This window comes from Fusarium oxysporum, chromosome IV (assembly GCF_013085055.1).
Source record: "Fusarium oxysporum Fo47 chromosome IV, complete sequence".
Classification (NCBI taxonomy): domain Eukaryota; kingdom Fungi; phylum Ascomycota; class Sordariomycetes; order Hypocreales; family Nectriaceae; genus Fusarium; species Fusarium oxysporum.
Genome location: NC_072843.1, coordinates 3,959,583 through 3,973,833, shown reverse-complemented (window position 1 = coordinate 3,973,833; position 14,251 = coordinate 3,959,583). Strand labels below are relative to the sequence as shown.

Genomic DNA, 14,251 nt, shown 5'->3' with positions numbered 1-14,251 from the left:
TCCCTGTCCCGTCGCCTCCTCCTCTCTCCAATGCCGTCTTTCCAGAGGTAGCCCACCCACTTTTTGTTCAACCGATGGGACACGGACACAGAGAAACATCCCACTTTCAACGTCACCTCGACGACTTCATCTCGATCATCTCCGCCTCTTGATAGATCTCTCCTCGCAGCGGAACGATCCATGTCTGTGATCTTGACACTCACAAGCTTCGTTGCGAGGTAACGAACGATGCGGCGACGCATTCTCATCGTTATCTCGAAGCTAATCTGAGCCTGACTCCATTCTCTATCCATTGATCTTCATTCGCGCCAGTCGAACATGGCCGCCAATTGGCATTCCCTCCTCGCGAGAGCGTTTGAGCTACCAGTGGTAAGTTAGGTTTTTCGTCAACTCTAACTCTATTTCCACTTCAAGTGGCTGACCAGCATCTACTCCAGGAGGGCGATGACTCTCGGGTTGGTTCCACGCGAGATGGTTCCAGTGGCGGTACTCTGAGCTCCAACAATGCTTCAAAATCGTCATCGCTGCAATCTCTCGGTGGAACATTTATACCCGTCATCATCTACTGTGTGGTTTGCATCTTGTTCTTTTCAGTTTTTCGCGTGAAATGCCACCGAGTCTACTCTCCTCGAGCGATACCCAGCTTGCGTTCCCCTCAGTAAGCAGCAAATTTCTCAGCTCTCGATCACTGCTGACAGCCTTGCAGCACGCCCATACCGCCACTTCCCAATGGCTGGTTCAACTGGATCAAGCCATTCTTCAAAACACCGGATACTTTCGTGCTTAATCATGGCTCTCTCGATGGATTTTTCTTTTTGCGATACCTCAAGGTTCTGCGAAACACCTTCCTTGTGGGTATGCTGATTGCTTGGCCAATTCTCTTTCCTGTCCACCTTACTGGAGGCAAGAAACTCACCCAATTGGACATGTTGACAATTGGTATGATTGAGAACAAAAAGCGCATGTTTGCCCATGTCGCTGTTGCCTACTTGTTCTTTGGTAAGTGCTTAAACAACAGCGCTCAATGGCACCGCTAATTGATCAGGCTTTATCCTCTTCACCGTTGTTCGAGAGTGCTTCTACTATGTCGGCATTCGTCAAGCTTACCTCTCGTCTCCTCATTATGCCAAGCGGCTATCATCCAGGACAGTACTCATCACCTCCATCCCTGAGCGATACCTCGACGAAGCTCGGTTGCGGAAACTCTATGGCGACTCTGTAAAACGAGTCTGGATCCCACGAACTGACAAGGCTCTTGTCAAATTGGTGGAGGAAAGAGAACAAACGGCCAGGCGCCTGGAAAAGGCAGAGATTGCACTAATCAAGAAGGCAAACATGGCTCGAAAGAAGCAACTCGGCAAGAATCCACCATCAACTGCATCCTCCGCCGAACCTTGCGCTGAACCATCTTCTGGAGATTCGAGTTCTTCATGGAGAACTGAACCCAGCAGCGAGGAGCCCCGTACGAGCTCCCCGCGACGTGTCGAGACATCGGAAACTCACGTACAAGAGAACGAGCAGGGAGGAATCCAGGAGCACAAGTCTACACCTGAGGTATCCGAAAGAACTAAGATCAGCCACAACACCCACGATATACTCGAAAAGTCCGCCGAAGACCCCGAATACGTCCACCCCTACGGGCTCAACCCAGATCTCCCCGATGTACGAGGATCAGTCGCCGCTCAATGGCTTTCCGTGACAGCCAGGCCCCACCACCGTCCACTGCACAACTTCTTTCGACGAGTCGACACTATTCGATGGTGTCGCATGAAGCTGAAGGAATTGAACCTCGAGATCTTCAAGCTTCGACGTCAGGTTCGCCGTGGTGATGGACAGACACTCCCTGCTGCATTCATCGAGTTCGATACGCAGGAAGCTGCACAAGCTGCACACCAAGTCGTCGCTCATCATCGGCCTCTTCAGCTCGCTCCTCGTCTTTTGGGCGTTCGACCAAATGAGGTGGTTTGGAGTGCTCTTCGCATGCGCTGGTGGGAGCGCATCATTCGGCGTTTGCTCATCATGGCCCTCATTGCCGTTGCAATCATCTTTTGGTCTATCCCGTCTGCCATGATCGGTATTGTGTCCAACATCAAATTTCTGAGTGGCATCGTGTTCCTTAAATGGATCAAGCTATTGCCCAGTCCTATCCTCGGCTTCCTTCAAGGTTTCATCCCTGCCATCGCTCTGTCATTCTGGATGTCGCTTGTCCCCGCAATGCTGAGATGTAAGTCTACTATTGCCGCTCCCTTGTTACCATCTACTAACTCTCCTAGTTTGTGGTGTCCAAGCAGGGATTCCCTCTTTAGTACTGGTCGAATTGTTCACCCAAAAGGTCTACTTTGCTTTCCAAGTAGTGCAAGTCTTTTTGATCACGACATTGACATCGGCCGCTTCCGCTACGACCATGCAGATTATCCAGCAACCAATGTCGACGCCCAGTCTGCTCGCGACAAACCTCCCCAAGGCGTCAAACTTCTACCTGTCATATATCCTTGTCCAGTGTCTGGCCATTGGAGCTACCGGTCTCCTACACATCTTCGAGCTGATCCGACATCACGCATTCGGTAGAGTTGTGCAGAATCCCAGAACTCGCTTCAATGTTTGGTACAACCTTCGCCCTCCTCGCTGGGGTGGCGTCTTTCCCATCTACACAAACATGGCGTGCATTGGTAAGTCGTGCAGCAAATCATCCCCTTCCATGCTAACATGCCTAGCCTTCTCTTACACAGTTATCGCTCCACTGATCCTCCTTTTCGCATGCGCCGGAATGGCCTTTACGCGCCTCATCTACCGATACAACATTCTTTACGTCTTCGACTCGGAAATGGATAGCATGGGCTTGTTTTATCCCACCGCCCTGATGCAGCTCATCACAGGACTTTACTTGGCCGAAATCTGCATGATTGGTCTCTTTGCCATCAATTTTGCCTTCCCGCCTATGGTGTTGATGCTCATCTTCCTGATATTCACTGTCATCGTACACATGTCCTTGAGAGACTCGATATCGCCTCTGCTGCAGAATCTGCCGCAAACATTGGCATTGGAGGAAGAACTACAGGAGCAGGAGAGAGCTGAAGCGGAGGCAAAGCTTCAAGCAGCCGCGGAGTCAGGAGAGGCCAATGGCGGGACTGCTGCCAGTTACTTCGATACGGAACAGAACTTTGGCGAAGAAGAATTCGAGGACGTGCCGACAGATGACGAAGACGATCAACTACACGAGGGACCACAGAGCTCAAGGGCCGTTGAGGGCGCAGGTGGTTTGAGACTGATGGCCACTGAGTGGATAAAGTCAAGCACTAAAGAGCAATTGAAGAAAGAGGTGCAAGAGTCAGGAGTTAAGAAGTTCTTGGACAGATGGATTCTCCCCGGCGATAGGTCGAACCCGGATCAACCACCGTCCTTCATCCAGCGATTCTTCCACCCCGAGATCTACGAAGACTTTATCGCCTTGCGAAAACTGATTCCCTTCGAAGAACTCGCCGACGCAGATTACTCTGGAGACGAGAAGCTATCTAATTACTGGCCTCCTGAGCTCTGGATGCAAAAACCCGTCTTGTGGATCCCTCGCGACGAAGGCCGCGTCAGTCGCCAAGAAGTTGCACACACGAGAAAGATCACGCCGATCACAGATGTCGGAGCTTCACTGGACGAGAAGGGATTGGTCGTCGTTGATGTTGAGGCTGCGCCGTTTCCTAGGATGAGACTGGTGCATTGAGCGAGTATGATATACGATAGATCTTGTCATGATACCCTCTTTTGCATATAAGCGTTGGATAATATTGCACTCTAATACATTTACAATACTGACGATTTTGTTCCTGGTGTGCTGGTGACTTCGCCGTAGTATGCCCTGTCGTTGGGTTCGCGACCGAGAAAGTTGCTGAGGTTTTTGAGCTCAGGTTGACTTCCTCCTGGTTGAAGAACAAGCTCGCGATATCGTAGACCAGTAGTCTTATCCATTGGATCAGCTTTGAAGTGGCTAACCCATACATCGGTCGCATACACCTTTGATCTGTGACTCGTTAGCAACATCTCACGACTCTCGCCGTGATGACTTACAAGGCATAAGTAAAATACGCAGCATCGTACGCCCTAAACGGATGCGCAAACGACGCCTGTCCGATACTATCCACCCTTCCCAACCCCATGATCTCCGTCTTACTCTCATTCCACAACCTTGTCGTATCAACAGCCCCTCCCTCCCCAGCATTATGAATCGTAAGATCAAACAGCGCCAAAAACACCTGATACAGCATCGCATGCGCACCATTAACATGTTTCGTCCTTGCAATGTCCTGCGCTAACTTCTCCGGTAGCACCTCACCCGGCCTTTCACCCTCGTTCTTAGCGTTCCAGAAGGTTAGGTACTCGGAGGATAAGTACGAGTAGTGTTTGCCCAGCCGTTGGAGCACGGAGGGAACCCAGATCCAGTTCTCGAGAAGAATGCTGGGGATCTCGACGAAATCGCGCGCGCAGCCGTGTTGGTGGTTGGTGTGTGTCACGAGTTTGTGGATTGCGTGGCCGAGTTCGTGAAACATTGTCTTTAGCTCGGAGTGTAAGAGGAGAGTTGGCTGGGAGGGCGTGTGGAGGAGGGATGTTATTAGTGATGAAGAGGGATAATGGCGTTTGTTGTCTGATGTTACGAAGCCCTTCAATTGTCAGTAGCTCACTCCGTTCGCTGTGCTTGGGGGGGCTTACAGGTTGGATGAGAGAGCTATGCGCACCAGCATATTTCCCCTCTCGTGCATAGAGGTCTAGGTATAGATATCCCAGAAACTCACCACCTTGGTCCTCAGCATTCCACGCTTCGTAGACAGTGACATCCTTCTGCCAAACAGGCGCATCGGTAGGTATAAATACCATCCCGAAGATCTCCTCAAAGATCTTCAACATGCCCTCCAAACTATGGTTAACCTCAAAATATTCCGAGATGAGAAGTGAATCAACAGAATATCTCTCCTTCTCCAGAATCCTCGCATAGAACGCCCAGTCCCATGCATTCAACCTCTTCGTATCCTCTCCATCCTCATCCGTGCCGTTATCTCGAATGTAAGCCTTTTTAATGTCAAACAACGTCTTCATTTCTTCATCTGCGAGAGGTTTTAACTCTGTTCTTAGTTTGTTCAGCATTTCCATGACGCTCTCAACACTCTTTGCCATTTTATCTTGCATTTTGAGCTCGGCATGGGTTTTGAAGCCTAGCATTCGCGCTGTGCTGTTGCGTAGCTCAACAGCGCGCTCAAGACGGATTACGTTCTCGGGAAAACGGCTTTCTTTTGCGATGTTGTATGCTTTGCGTGTGCGAGCACTGGTGGCGTGTTTCATGATTGAGATCATGTGGCCCTTTTTGAAGGTTGCTTTGAGGTGCCCGTCGTCATTGGTCTTCATTGCGTCGAGAATAGAGGTTGGTACACCGTTGAGTTGTTCCCGTGTAAAGAATATACCCTCGTCGGATTCACTAATCGTCTTGCGCGCTGCAACGAGAACTTCATTTCGTTCCTGTACAGCAGCCTTGTACTGTTCCCTCACATCCTCATCCTCAATGCCTGCCCCAGTGTTCTGATACGCTCTATGCGTCTTGAACAAAGTATACGCATCTTCCTCTTCCAACTTCTCCCCCCCATTCTGATGCTTTTCATAAACAGCTTTAACAAGAGCAGCTATATCTCTCCTCATGAGGGCTTCAGAATTGGCTTTAAGAAGCATTTCCTCTGCTGTACGTGATGCATCGCGGAGATCCTTATCTTCTGACACAGAGCTGAAGAGACGAATGATGAGGGTTTGTTTAGATACCGCGTGATCATCGTTCAGCATGGGAGTGAGTAGGTTGGAAAATGTTGCTGTTGATAGCGTGAGGGTTGATGAGAGGGCGTCTTCGAGGGCGGCGGTTGATGAAATGAGGGAGGATGTCTGGGAGAGGATGGCGGAGGGCGTTGTCGTGAATGAGGGGGGCAATTGGGGTGGTTTTCGAGACATTTTGTGAATGTGACGAAGTGAGATTTTTGAGAACAGAAGAGGGAGTCGTTGTGGGCGGGCGAGAAGGGGGAAGAGTCTCATGAGTGATGTTGGAGATGTTGAGTTTTGGAAGCGCCAAACTGCGGGGCTGGTGTTTTGCTGGAGATCCATCAAGAAACAGCCAAAGAAGCACAACAGCTCAACATTGCTTTGTATACAAATAGTGGTCTTCGATAATGTCACCTTTCAATTTTCAGGCTTTTATTTGATTCCCTATCAGTTCAGTTTGCATCGCACACTTAGGCCTCAAACTCCTGGTAAGTGAGGCATTCTGCATTTGTCCCAGCTTACACGGCAAACTTACGAAGCATGATTAACAGCAATCATAAACCTACAGCGCAAACATGGACATCGTGGATGTCTACACGAAGACTTTGTGACCTCTTTTATGGTGCACAATTGAAATCTAATCCAAATCAAACATTATATTCCCTACAGTGGCAGTATTATCTCGATCGTTTTGCGCCAATGTGTTTGGGTCACTATTTACCCTGTATCTGTACCCCCATCCTAGGTTCTGTGTAATAACATGACGCTTCATTCTATAGCTTGTATATGAGGTTACTGTTGGAATGGTGTCTGATCAGAGCGAGATACTCAGTTGCATTATGTGGCCAAGTTCATTTAATATTGTGTTCCATTCATGTCAAGAGTATATAACTTCACCGTCGCCTAGCCTGTCCTACAACCGCCAACACCATTGCACATTTTACAACTATACAACCAACCCAAACACTTCCAAAACTTTACTGCATAACCAAGACGTTCCTGAACCGAGGCTTTCCAGCCTGGAGACTCTCAACTGCATCCTGCACCTTATCTAAAGGATACTTCTCAATCATGCACTTCACCCCATGAATCATGGAGAAGCGAAGAGCCTCCTCGCTATCGAGAGCATGACCACTAGGCCAGCCTACAACACTTGCACCCTTCAATACCAGTGACATTGTATCAATCTCTGCTGGGCCAACAGGCGCAAGACTAAGTAGCTTGCCCTCGGCAGCGAGACCATTGACGAGTGGTGCCACAGCCTTGGGGTTAGGTGCTGTTTGGACAATTATGGCTGCACCGCCGAGCTTGGTAAGTTCTTCAGCTGGGTCGCTCTTCTTGGTGTTGATATAGTGATGAGCGCCGAGTTGTTTGGCAAAGTCGGCCTTATCGTCGCCTGACGAAAGAACAGCGACTTCATAGCCCATCTTGTTGGCGTATTGAACAGCCAAATGGCCAAGACCACCAAGACCTTGAATCGCAACGAGATTTCCCTGCTCAACATGCAACTTGCGGATACCATTGAATACAGTAACACCAGCGCAAAGGAGAGGAGCAGCCTCAGCAGCATCCATCTCCTTTGGAACACGAACAACAGCCTCCGCTCTCAAAAGCACATACTCCGCAAACCCACCATCACGGCTCACACCATTAATAGCCTTGTTATCGCACATCTGGAACTGAGCGCGCTGACACTGTCGACAAGTTCGATCATGACCACCGTGCCAAGGTCCACCGACACGGTCGCCGTTCTTAAAGTTCTCAACGCCTTCGCCGACTTCGACTACGTCGCCAATGATCTCATGGCCGGGCACACGGGGGAAGACATCGCCCATGTGACCGGTGCCGAGAGCTACGTCGGAGAAGCAGACGCCGCAGGCGAGGACCTTGGCGAGGATTTGGCCTTTGGAGGGGTGTTTGAGGGGGACATCGCTGAGAGTCCATGATGCGTTGGCTTTGTCGAGGACACAAGCCTTGTAAGTCTGGGGAAGAGAAGACATGATTGATGTTTAATTGACTTTTAATTGAGACTTATCAATTGATCGATGAGATTGTGATGATATGAGAGTCTCAACGAGGAGAAAGCAACAACTTATATATAACGCCCTCAACGCCCATACCTCAAAGAGCGTCTACACTAGCGATGCATCATATCTAGCTCAAGGTGCATTTCCCTCCATTGGCGATTGGCTAACTCCGTTCTCCGATAAGGAAAGTTCAGCGCATCATGGCAAGCGGAATAAACTCAACTGTCGCAAAGATCCGAGTGTCATTGGACAATTCCCGGATTTAGGGCGTTGACAATTACATCACCCGGCACTTCAGCCGTGCCGTTCTTGGTGTTGATCTCGGGCATGTGTAAAGCCGCCGTAAATGGATATCGGAAATGCAGTCATCAATTCTTCCAAAACCGATGGCCCCTCATTGGTCGGTAATTAATCCGAAAGCTGGGATGATCCGAAAGCTGAAGGTCAAGCCACAGTTCAGCCACATCTGAAAATTTCCCCCACCATCGAGGTCAAGCAGCATTTCGCGATGCGCAAAGCTCCAAGTAACAGTAGATACTTCATTACCGCAAGATGCCTCTCGATACGTCAACATACTCATTAGCGCTCCTGCGCGTCGACGGAAGAAGATGGAACGAACTCCGTCGTCTGCATGCTCAAATCCGAACTCAAGATGCTGCTGACGGTTCATCATATCTTGAAATGGGCCATACAAAAGTCATGTGCATCGTGACAGGCCCTTCAGAGCAGCAGGTTCAAAGACGTGGTGGACAGCAAGCTCCTCGCGACACAGCAGCTATCAACGTCAATGTTGTAGTAGCGGGTTTTTCGAGCGTGGATCGAAAGAAGAGAGGGCGCAATGACAAGTGAGTTTGAGTTTCTTGCTGTACAGTGGAAGATTTGAAACTAATTGTTTAGGCGCATACAAGAGATTGAAACGACGATTGCGAATGCGTTTACTTCGAATTTACATACACACCTGTTTCCTCACTCTTCCATCACAATCTCGCTTCACGTTCTATCGCAAGACGGATCCCTCCTCGCCGCTCTTCTCAACGCAACGACCCTCGCCCTCATCGACGCTGGTATTCCAATGACAGATTATATCGCCGCCTGCACAGCAGGATCGACCTCAACATACGCCGCGGGCGACGACACAGCCGATCCTCTCCTTGATCTAAACAACCAAGAAGAGCAAGAACTACCCTTCTTGACAGTCGCGACGCAAGGTGATACCGATCAGGTTGCTGTACTCGTATGCGAGAGTCGTGTGCAAGTTAGCAGGTTGGAGGGAATGTTGGTCGTCGGTGTGGATGGTTGTAAGCAGGTAAAGCAGTTCTTGGATCAGGTTGTTAAGGATAAGGGTGCTGAGATGGTGAAGGAGGGTGCGGTGGAGAAGAACGATGCTATGGGGATGGATTTGGATGATTAGATACCATGTGCATTGGGTCATAGAAGTGTTTGGAGTTATTTGTTTGATCTGCTATATGACAGGTATGTCTTCGCTATCGAGGCTATAGTCACAGACTAATTGTAAGATTTAAGGGATTCCCTCTATAGCTCCTCGTGCTTGATCTCCTCCTTGGTCTTGGGCTCAGCTTCAGACTCAGCAACAGGTTCAGCTTCGGGCTCAGGGGTCTTTGCCTCGGCCTCAGCTTCGGCTGGAGTCTCGGACTCAATCTCAGCCTCGGTCTCAACCTCAGTCTTGGCTTCCTTAGGGCCATCAGTCTCGATCTCAGGTTCGGGGTCAGTAGCTTGAGTAGACTTCTCGGCAGCCTCAGTCTTTTCGACAACAACACCCTCGGGGATCTTCTTCTTGGCACCCTCGCCCATGCGGATAGCATCAATCCAGTTCTCAACGCTGGCGAGGCTAAAGTCGCCTTCGTACTGACGCCACCAGTTGCGGCGGGTATTGATAGCGATCAGGTTGACCTCGTTCTTGAGACCAAGGGCCTTGGGAAGAGTTGAAGCGGCGTCGCTGTCGCTGGGAACAGCGATGATGGGGAATGTCTTGCGACCACCGTGGACGTACTTGGTGTTGAGGTGGGAAAGTGAGTCGACTGCCTTCTCACCAGCTTCACCAGGAGTGAAGACAAGAACACAAGTGTGAGACTTGGGAGCGAGACACTCCTCGGCGAGCTTCTCCAGACTAGAGATAGTAGAGATAGGAATGATAGTGGGAACTGCTTCAGCAGCCTCAGTGGAAGACTCCTTTGACTCAACGGGCTCCTCCTTTGCAGCCTCGGTAGCCTTGCTCTTCTTGGCACTCTTGGCGCTCTTGGACTCAGCCTTCTTGGGCTTTGAGCTCTTGGTGTTGCCAGTGGCGTGAACGGGGTTAGGCTCTCCAGCCTGTGAGAGAAACTTGACCATATCCTTCTTGACCATCTCACCGTTGTAGACAATAGGATCCTTGCCTTCACCGGGGATAAGAACAAGAGCGGGGAACTTCTCAATGCCAAACTTCTTAACCGCAGCTGTCTCCTTATCACGGATCTGGGCCACCGAAATAACATCAAGGAAGTCAATGGCAATGCTTCGGATCAGAGCACTAGTCGTTCCCTTTGAAGTGAAGAGGATAGCCTTAGGTTTATCACCCTTGAGGAAAGAGTCAAGATCCTTGTCGCTCACACGCGTAACATGGTTGTTGATCTTGCTCATGACAGCCTCTTGAATAGCACCTGCAGTTCGTTGACCCTGGTAATCCTCAACAACAGGGTTACCAGTCTTCTTTCCAGGACGAACGATCTTGAGAGTGGGGAAGCCCTGAACACCCATGCCACCGCAGAACTGCTTGTTGGACTCCTCATCACAGTCAATGGCAGCGACTTGAGCGAGACCATCGAGGTTCTTGGCGGCCTTTTCGTAGGCGGGCTTGAGGTTCTGACAGTGGCCGCACCATGGGGCGTAGAACTCGACAATCTATGATGTGTAAGTGGCGATAGTCAATTATGAGGGGGGGGGAAGACTTACAGAGGTGTAGTTGGACTTTGCAATGAGCTTATCGTAGTTGCGAGCGTTAACCTGAAGAACGGGTGAGTTCTTGGTGTAGATCGCAGCTTGAGCCTCTGGCAGAGCCGCAAGGGCAGCTGTCAAGGTCACCAAGAGCGAGGTGGGGTTAGGCATGGTGAAGTATCTCTCAAGTACAATAAAACAAAAGAGAGATAATATTTAATGGTATCTTTGTAGAATAGAATCACTTCTACAGTGTTCCGTACTGAAAAGATGAAGCTATAGTTGCCTGTTGGTCCTCGTCAAGAACAAAGTGGCATCTTCTGGAAAAGGAAAGGAAAAAGCCACGGTAACAGACCTCCAAAAAGTGAAGCCAGGGTCTCTGATTCGACAGTTTGAGCTAGAGCCACAAGTGGCGTGAGCTGATCGAATCCGGGGAACTGGTGGCTGTGCGCCGCTAACCTTACGTCAATGGCCCAGGCAGACAGAAGAGGAGGAGGAGAGGTGGGGTGCATGATCTCCAAGACAACTTGACTTGGAGTTGGCATTAATTTGCGCCATCTTGACTCGACCCTCACCCTTTACGCTTACAACTGTGAGGTTACTTGGGGATCTTTAGATACTATATCATCATGGCAGAACCTCTTCCAGCTGCGCTCAAAATCCCTGAAGTCAGTCGCTTCATCAATCGCGCAAATCAGCTGAGAAGCATCAAGCCCGCCATCGCATACTGGTGTAGGCAACAACCACAAACCTCACTGAAGAAAATCGCTGATAATCTCTCACAGGTGAATACCATGCGGTAAACCAAATCGTGGGCAAGAGCCTGCATACCACCGACGACGATACCTTTGAGTTCACAAAGACACTGATCGAACGCCTCGAGGCAACCAAGACGGAACGAGCTGATGATGATGCGATCGTAGATAACGCTGCGGGACAAGCTTATGTTGAGCAATTCGCTCAGCAGACGTTTGAACGAGCTGAGCGCACTATGCGCGCTAACAAGGTGACGAGGTATGTCGTCTTCGCCAGGTTACAGGGGCGCAACTGACAGATGTAGACAAACCGCCGACACATTCGACGCTGCTGCGACGTTCTTCGACCTCACCCGCGAATGGGGTGAGCCTGATCCCGAAGTCGTCAAGAAGATCAAATTCGCCAAATGGAACGCTGCTCGAATCCTAAAGGCTATTCGCGAGGGCAAGGATCCCAACGAGACGAACCCCAATGCCCCTGAGCCTGAACCAGAAGTTGCCCTTGACCCCTCCGATCCTGAAGTCCAACTCCTATCTGGAGCCCCCCGCGCTTCGGTTGAGGATGCACCAGATGCCGGAGAACCACCTAGTGTTCCTACCTTCACGGATGCGCCGCCTAGAATTCCAGATGACCCTGGGTATTTCCCTCCTCAACCAGAGCACCAGCCCCAGGCGCCGGAGCCATTCGTCCCATCGCCTTTGAGTCAGAGTCCTACGCCAGGTCTATCTGGTGGTCCTCCTCCTCCTCCACCCGTTGGTCTACCACCTGCTGTGTCTCCTGTGCCAGAGTCCCCAGCACAGCCTGCGACACAGATCCCTCCTCAGCCATCACCTCAAATTCCCACCAAGCTTCCCTCACAATTTGCTCCTCCCCCGCCTGAACCATTCACCCCTTCAGCACCTCCATCCTGGACAACAACTCCGAGCGCCCCTCATCCTGCTGCGTCAAACCCCGCACCTGTGATTCGTCAGGCCCCTGCTCCCCAGCCTCCAGCTCCAGCTCCAGCGCAGACTACCGGTTTTGCAACAGATCAACGGGATATCAACCAGGCGCAGAAGCACGCCAAGTGGGCGATATCCGCACTTAACTTTGAAGATGTTCCCACTGCGGTTCAGGAGCTGCGCAATGCACTTAGAATGCTTGGGGCTCAGTAAGACAGTTTGTTAGTGTTTTGGATTCACGAAGCATAGATGAGAACGATACCACGAGTTTAAATAGCATGAAAGAGCTACTAAAGTATTCATCTTATGAAAAAGGCTAAGAGTATATGTGTTATCTGCTGCATACCAGTATAAAAGTCCGCTACGTAAATCTCATTTGAGCCAAAGCTCTCCGTCGTGTGAATCGTACACTTAGGCCAAAGCCAGTAAACCATGAGCCTCATATCCGGGATGAGGAAATCCTTCAGGATAGCCCACCCTCTGGGTTTCATCTTCTTCGTCAACAGATGTGTCCGTCCATCCTCTCTCAGGACCCCATTCAATGGCTAGACCAGCTTCGTTGACGACGCCCATGAGACCCTGCATCATATCGCCAGACTTCTTGACGCTGGTCCAACCGTCGAACTGGACGGTATGAACGGATGGCAGAGCCTCTAAGACATCGGTAAGTAGATTCCGGCTGAAGCCCTCGTAGAATCCATCTGAGCGACGCCAACCCTGGAAGATGTTGTCGCTGGGGTCGCACTCCACAAACACGTTCAAGCGCTCAACATCAACACAGTCGGAGAGCCCCAGCGCGGGGTTAACAACCCATCCCCTGGGCGGCGCATTCCATCCCGGGCCAAGTCTTAACTCAAGCGACGTAACACACTTGCGCTGCTGTGGCTTCAACCTCGCCAGCAGAGGCTTCTTGCTTTTGAAGTATTTTCCAGGGTACGTCGGAAACAATCGAAACGTCCGTGTACTATAAAACGCAAAAGTCGCCTCATCATGAACCTGTCTGCAAACGCGCATAAGACCTAGTTTCTTATGCACGCGCTTATAATTCTGAGGACCGAGATCTAAAAGCGTATCGACATCGTCGAAGAAGTATGTGTAAATCTGAATGCGCACTTCGGCGGGAAGTGAGAGAAAGTGAAAAGGGGTTTTTGGGACTCGGCGTTTTGGGCGGAGAGGAATGAGAGGGACGTCGAGGGTCAAGTCGGCGATATTGATCTTGTTGACATCTTCTTCTGTGACGGCGGGCGCAGGGTCTGCTGGAGGTGCGTTTTTGGTTGAAGGCATCACGATGCGTATTGAGCCAGCTGGACGGGAGCTCAGCGCTGGGCGAGACGCTGAGCTCTTGCTCGATCGTCGGGCCATGGTGAGTGGTTGTGAGTATTAAGTGGCAAAGAGGAGAATTTCGACGATAACGAGAATTGAGGTGGGTAGGTCGGGCTGAAGGAGATGACAAAGGGCGTAGGCTAATTGTCGAATGGTGAAGGGTTTCGTTTAGTTTCGAGAAGTGAGGTTTGTCATGAGGGTGGGTATCATGGTGTAGAAGCAATCGATGAGAAAGCACTTTAGAAAGGCGGCATCAACTTGGTCTCGGGTAGCTAGTCGGAATAATCGGGGACTACTTAGATCGTGGCGAAAAAAAAGGAATATCTTTTGCAAAGAGAAATTCCTTTGCTAGAGAGAAATCGTCGGAAGACTCTCGATGTCACAAGCGAAGCGATGGAAATGAGATAAGGAATAGAGAAGCGCTTGCACTGTTAAATATCGTCTTCTTGTTTGAGAATGTCATCAACTTGAATGGCCAATTCGCTGAAC

At 50.3% G+C, this 14,251-nt stretch overlaps 7 protein-coding genes across 7 annotated transcripts; 3 read left to right on the top strand and 4 right to left on the bottom strand.

The window, feature by feature from the left end:
* Positions 1 to 318: 318 nt before the first annotated feature.
* On the top strand, positions 319 to 3,715 carry FOBCDRAFT_273164 (uncharacterized protein; the record flags this gene model as incomplete). The annotated part of the gene is made up of 6 exons (XM_031178223.2): positions 319 to 369; positions 438 to 658; positions 707 to 999; positions 1,046 to 2,224; positions 2,274 to 2,669; positions 2,715 to 3,715. The coding sequence occupies 6 exons, from the start codon at positions 319 to 321 to the stop codon at positions 3,713 to 3,715; spliced, it is 3,141 nt and encodes a 1,046-aa protein (XP_031044110.2).
* An 80-nt stretch (positions 3,716 to 3,795) lies between these two features.
* FOBCDRAFT_292429 (uncharacterized protein) lies at positions 3,796 to 6,054 on the bottom strand (the record flags this gene model as incomplete). The annotated part of the gene is made up of 3 exons (XM_031178226.3): positions 4,699 to 6,054; positions 4,060 to 4,649; positions 3,796 to 4,012 (listed from the first exon to the last, which is right to left on the bottom strand). Exons 1-3 carry the CDS (start codon positions 5,974 to 5,976, stop codon positions 3,796 to 3,798), a joined length of 2,085 nt encoding a protein of 694 aa, XP_031044113.2. The 5' UTR covers positions 5,977 to 6,054.
* A 580-nt stretch (positions 6,055 to 6,634) lies between these two features.
* Positions 6,635 to 8,137, bottom strand: FOBCDRAFT_221954 (chaperonin 10-like protein). Its single transcript, XM_031178229.3, has one exon. The coding sequence runs from the start codon at positions 7,782 to 7,784 to the stop codon at positions 6,762 to 6,764; it is 1,023 nt and encodes a 340-aa protein (XP_031044116.2). The 5' UTR covers positions 7,785 to 8,137; the 3' UTR covers positions 6,635 to 6,761.
* Positions 8,138 to 8,307: 170 nt separating this feature from the next.
* On the top strand, positions 8,308 to 9,258 carry FOBCDRAFT_32354 (3' exoribonuclease family, domain 1-domain-containing protein). The gene is made up of 2 exons (XM_031178227.3): positions 8,308 to 8,656; positions 8,709 to 9,258. The coding sequence occupies exons 1-2, from the start codon at positions 8,364 to 8,366 to the stop codon at positions 9,220 to 9,222; spliced, it is 807 nt and encodes a 268-aa protein (XP_031044114.2). The 5' UTR covers positions 8,308 to 8,363; the 3' UTR covers positions 9,223 to 9,258.
* A 25-nt stretch (positions 9,259 to 9,283) lies between these two features.
* On the bottom strand, positions 9,284 to 11,046 carry FOBCDRAFT_32361 (uncharacterized protein). The gene is made up of 2 exons (XM_031178230.3): positions 10,761 to 11,046; positions 9,284 to 10,709 (listed from the first exon to the last, which is right to left on the bottom strand). The coding sequence occupies exons 1-2, from the start codon at positions 10,911 to 10,913 to the stop codon at positions 9,345 to 9,347; spliced, it is 1,518 nt and encodes a 505-aa protein (XP_031044117.2). The 5' UTR covers positions 10,914 to 11,046; the 3' UTR covers positions 9,284 to 9,344.
* Positions 11,047 to 11,268: 222 nt separating this feature from the next.
* On the top strand, positions 11,269 to 12,754 carry FOBCDRAFT_221951 (Vta1 like-domain-containing protein). Its single transcript, XM_031178231.3, has 3 exons — positions 11,269 to 11,474; positions 11,528 to 11,756; positions 11,803 to 12,754. Exons 1-3 carry the CDS (start codon positions 11,372 to 11,374, stop codon positions 12,650 to 12,652), a joined length of 1,182 nt encoding a protein of 393 aa, XP_031044118.2. The 5' UTR covers positions 11,269 to 11,371; the 3' UTR covers positions 12,653 to 12,754.
* Positions 12,730 to 14,242, bottom strand: FOBCDRAFT_32351 (uncharacterized protein). Its single transcript, XM_054704313.2, has one exon. It carries the CDS (start codon positions 13,799 to 13,801, stop codon positions 12,851 to 12,853), a length of 951 nt encoding a protein of 316 aa, XP_054560288.1. The 5' UTR covers positions 13,802 to 14,242; the 3' UTR covers positions 12,730 to 12,850.
* Positions 14,243 to 14,251: the final 9 nt, after the last annotated feature.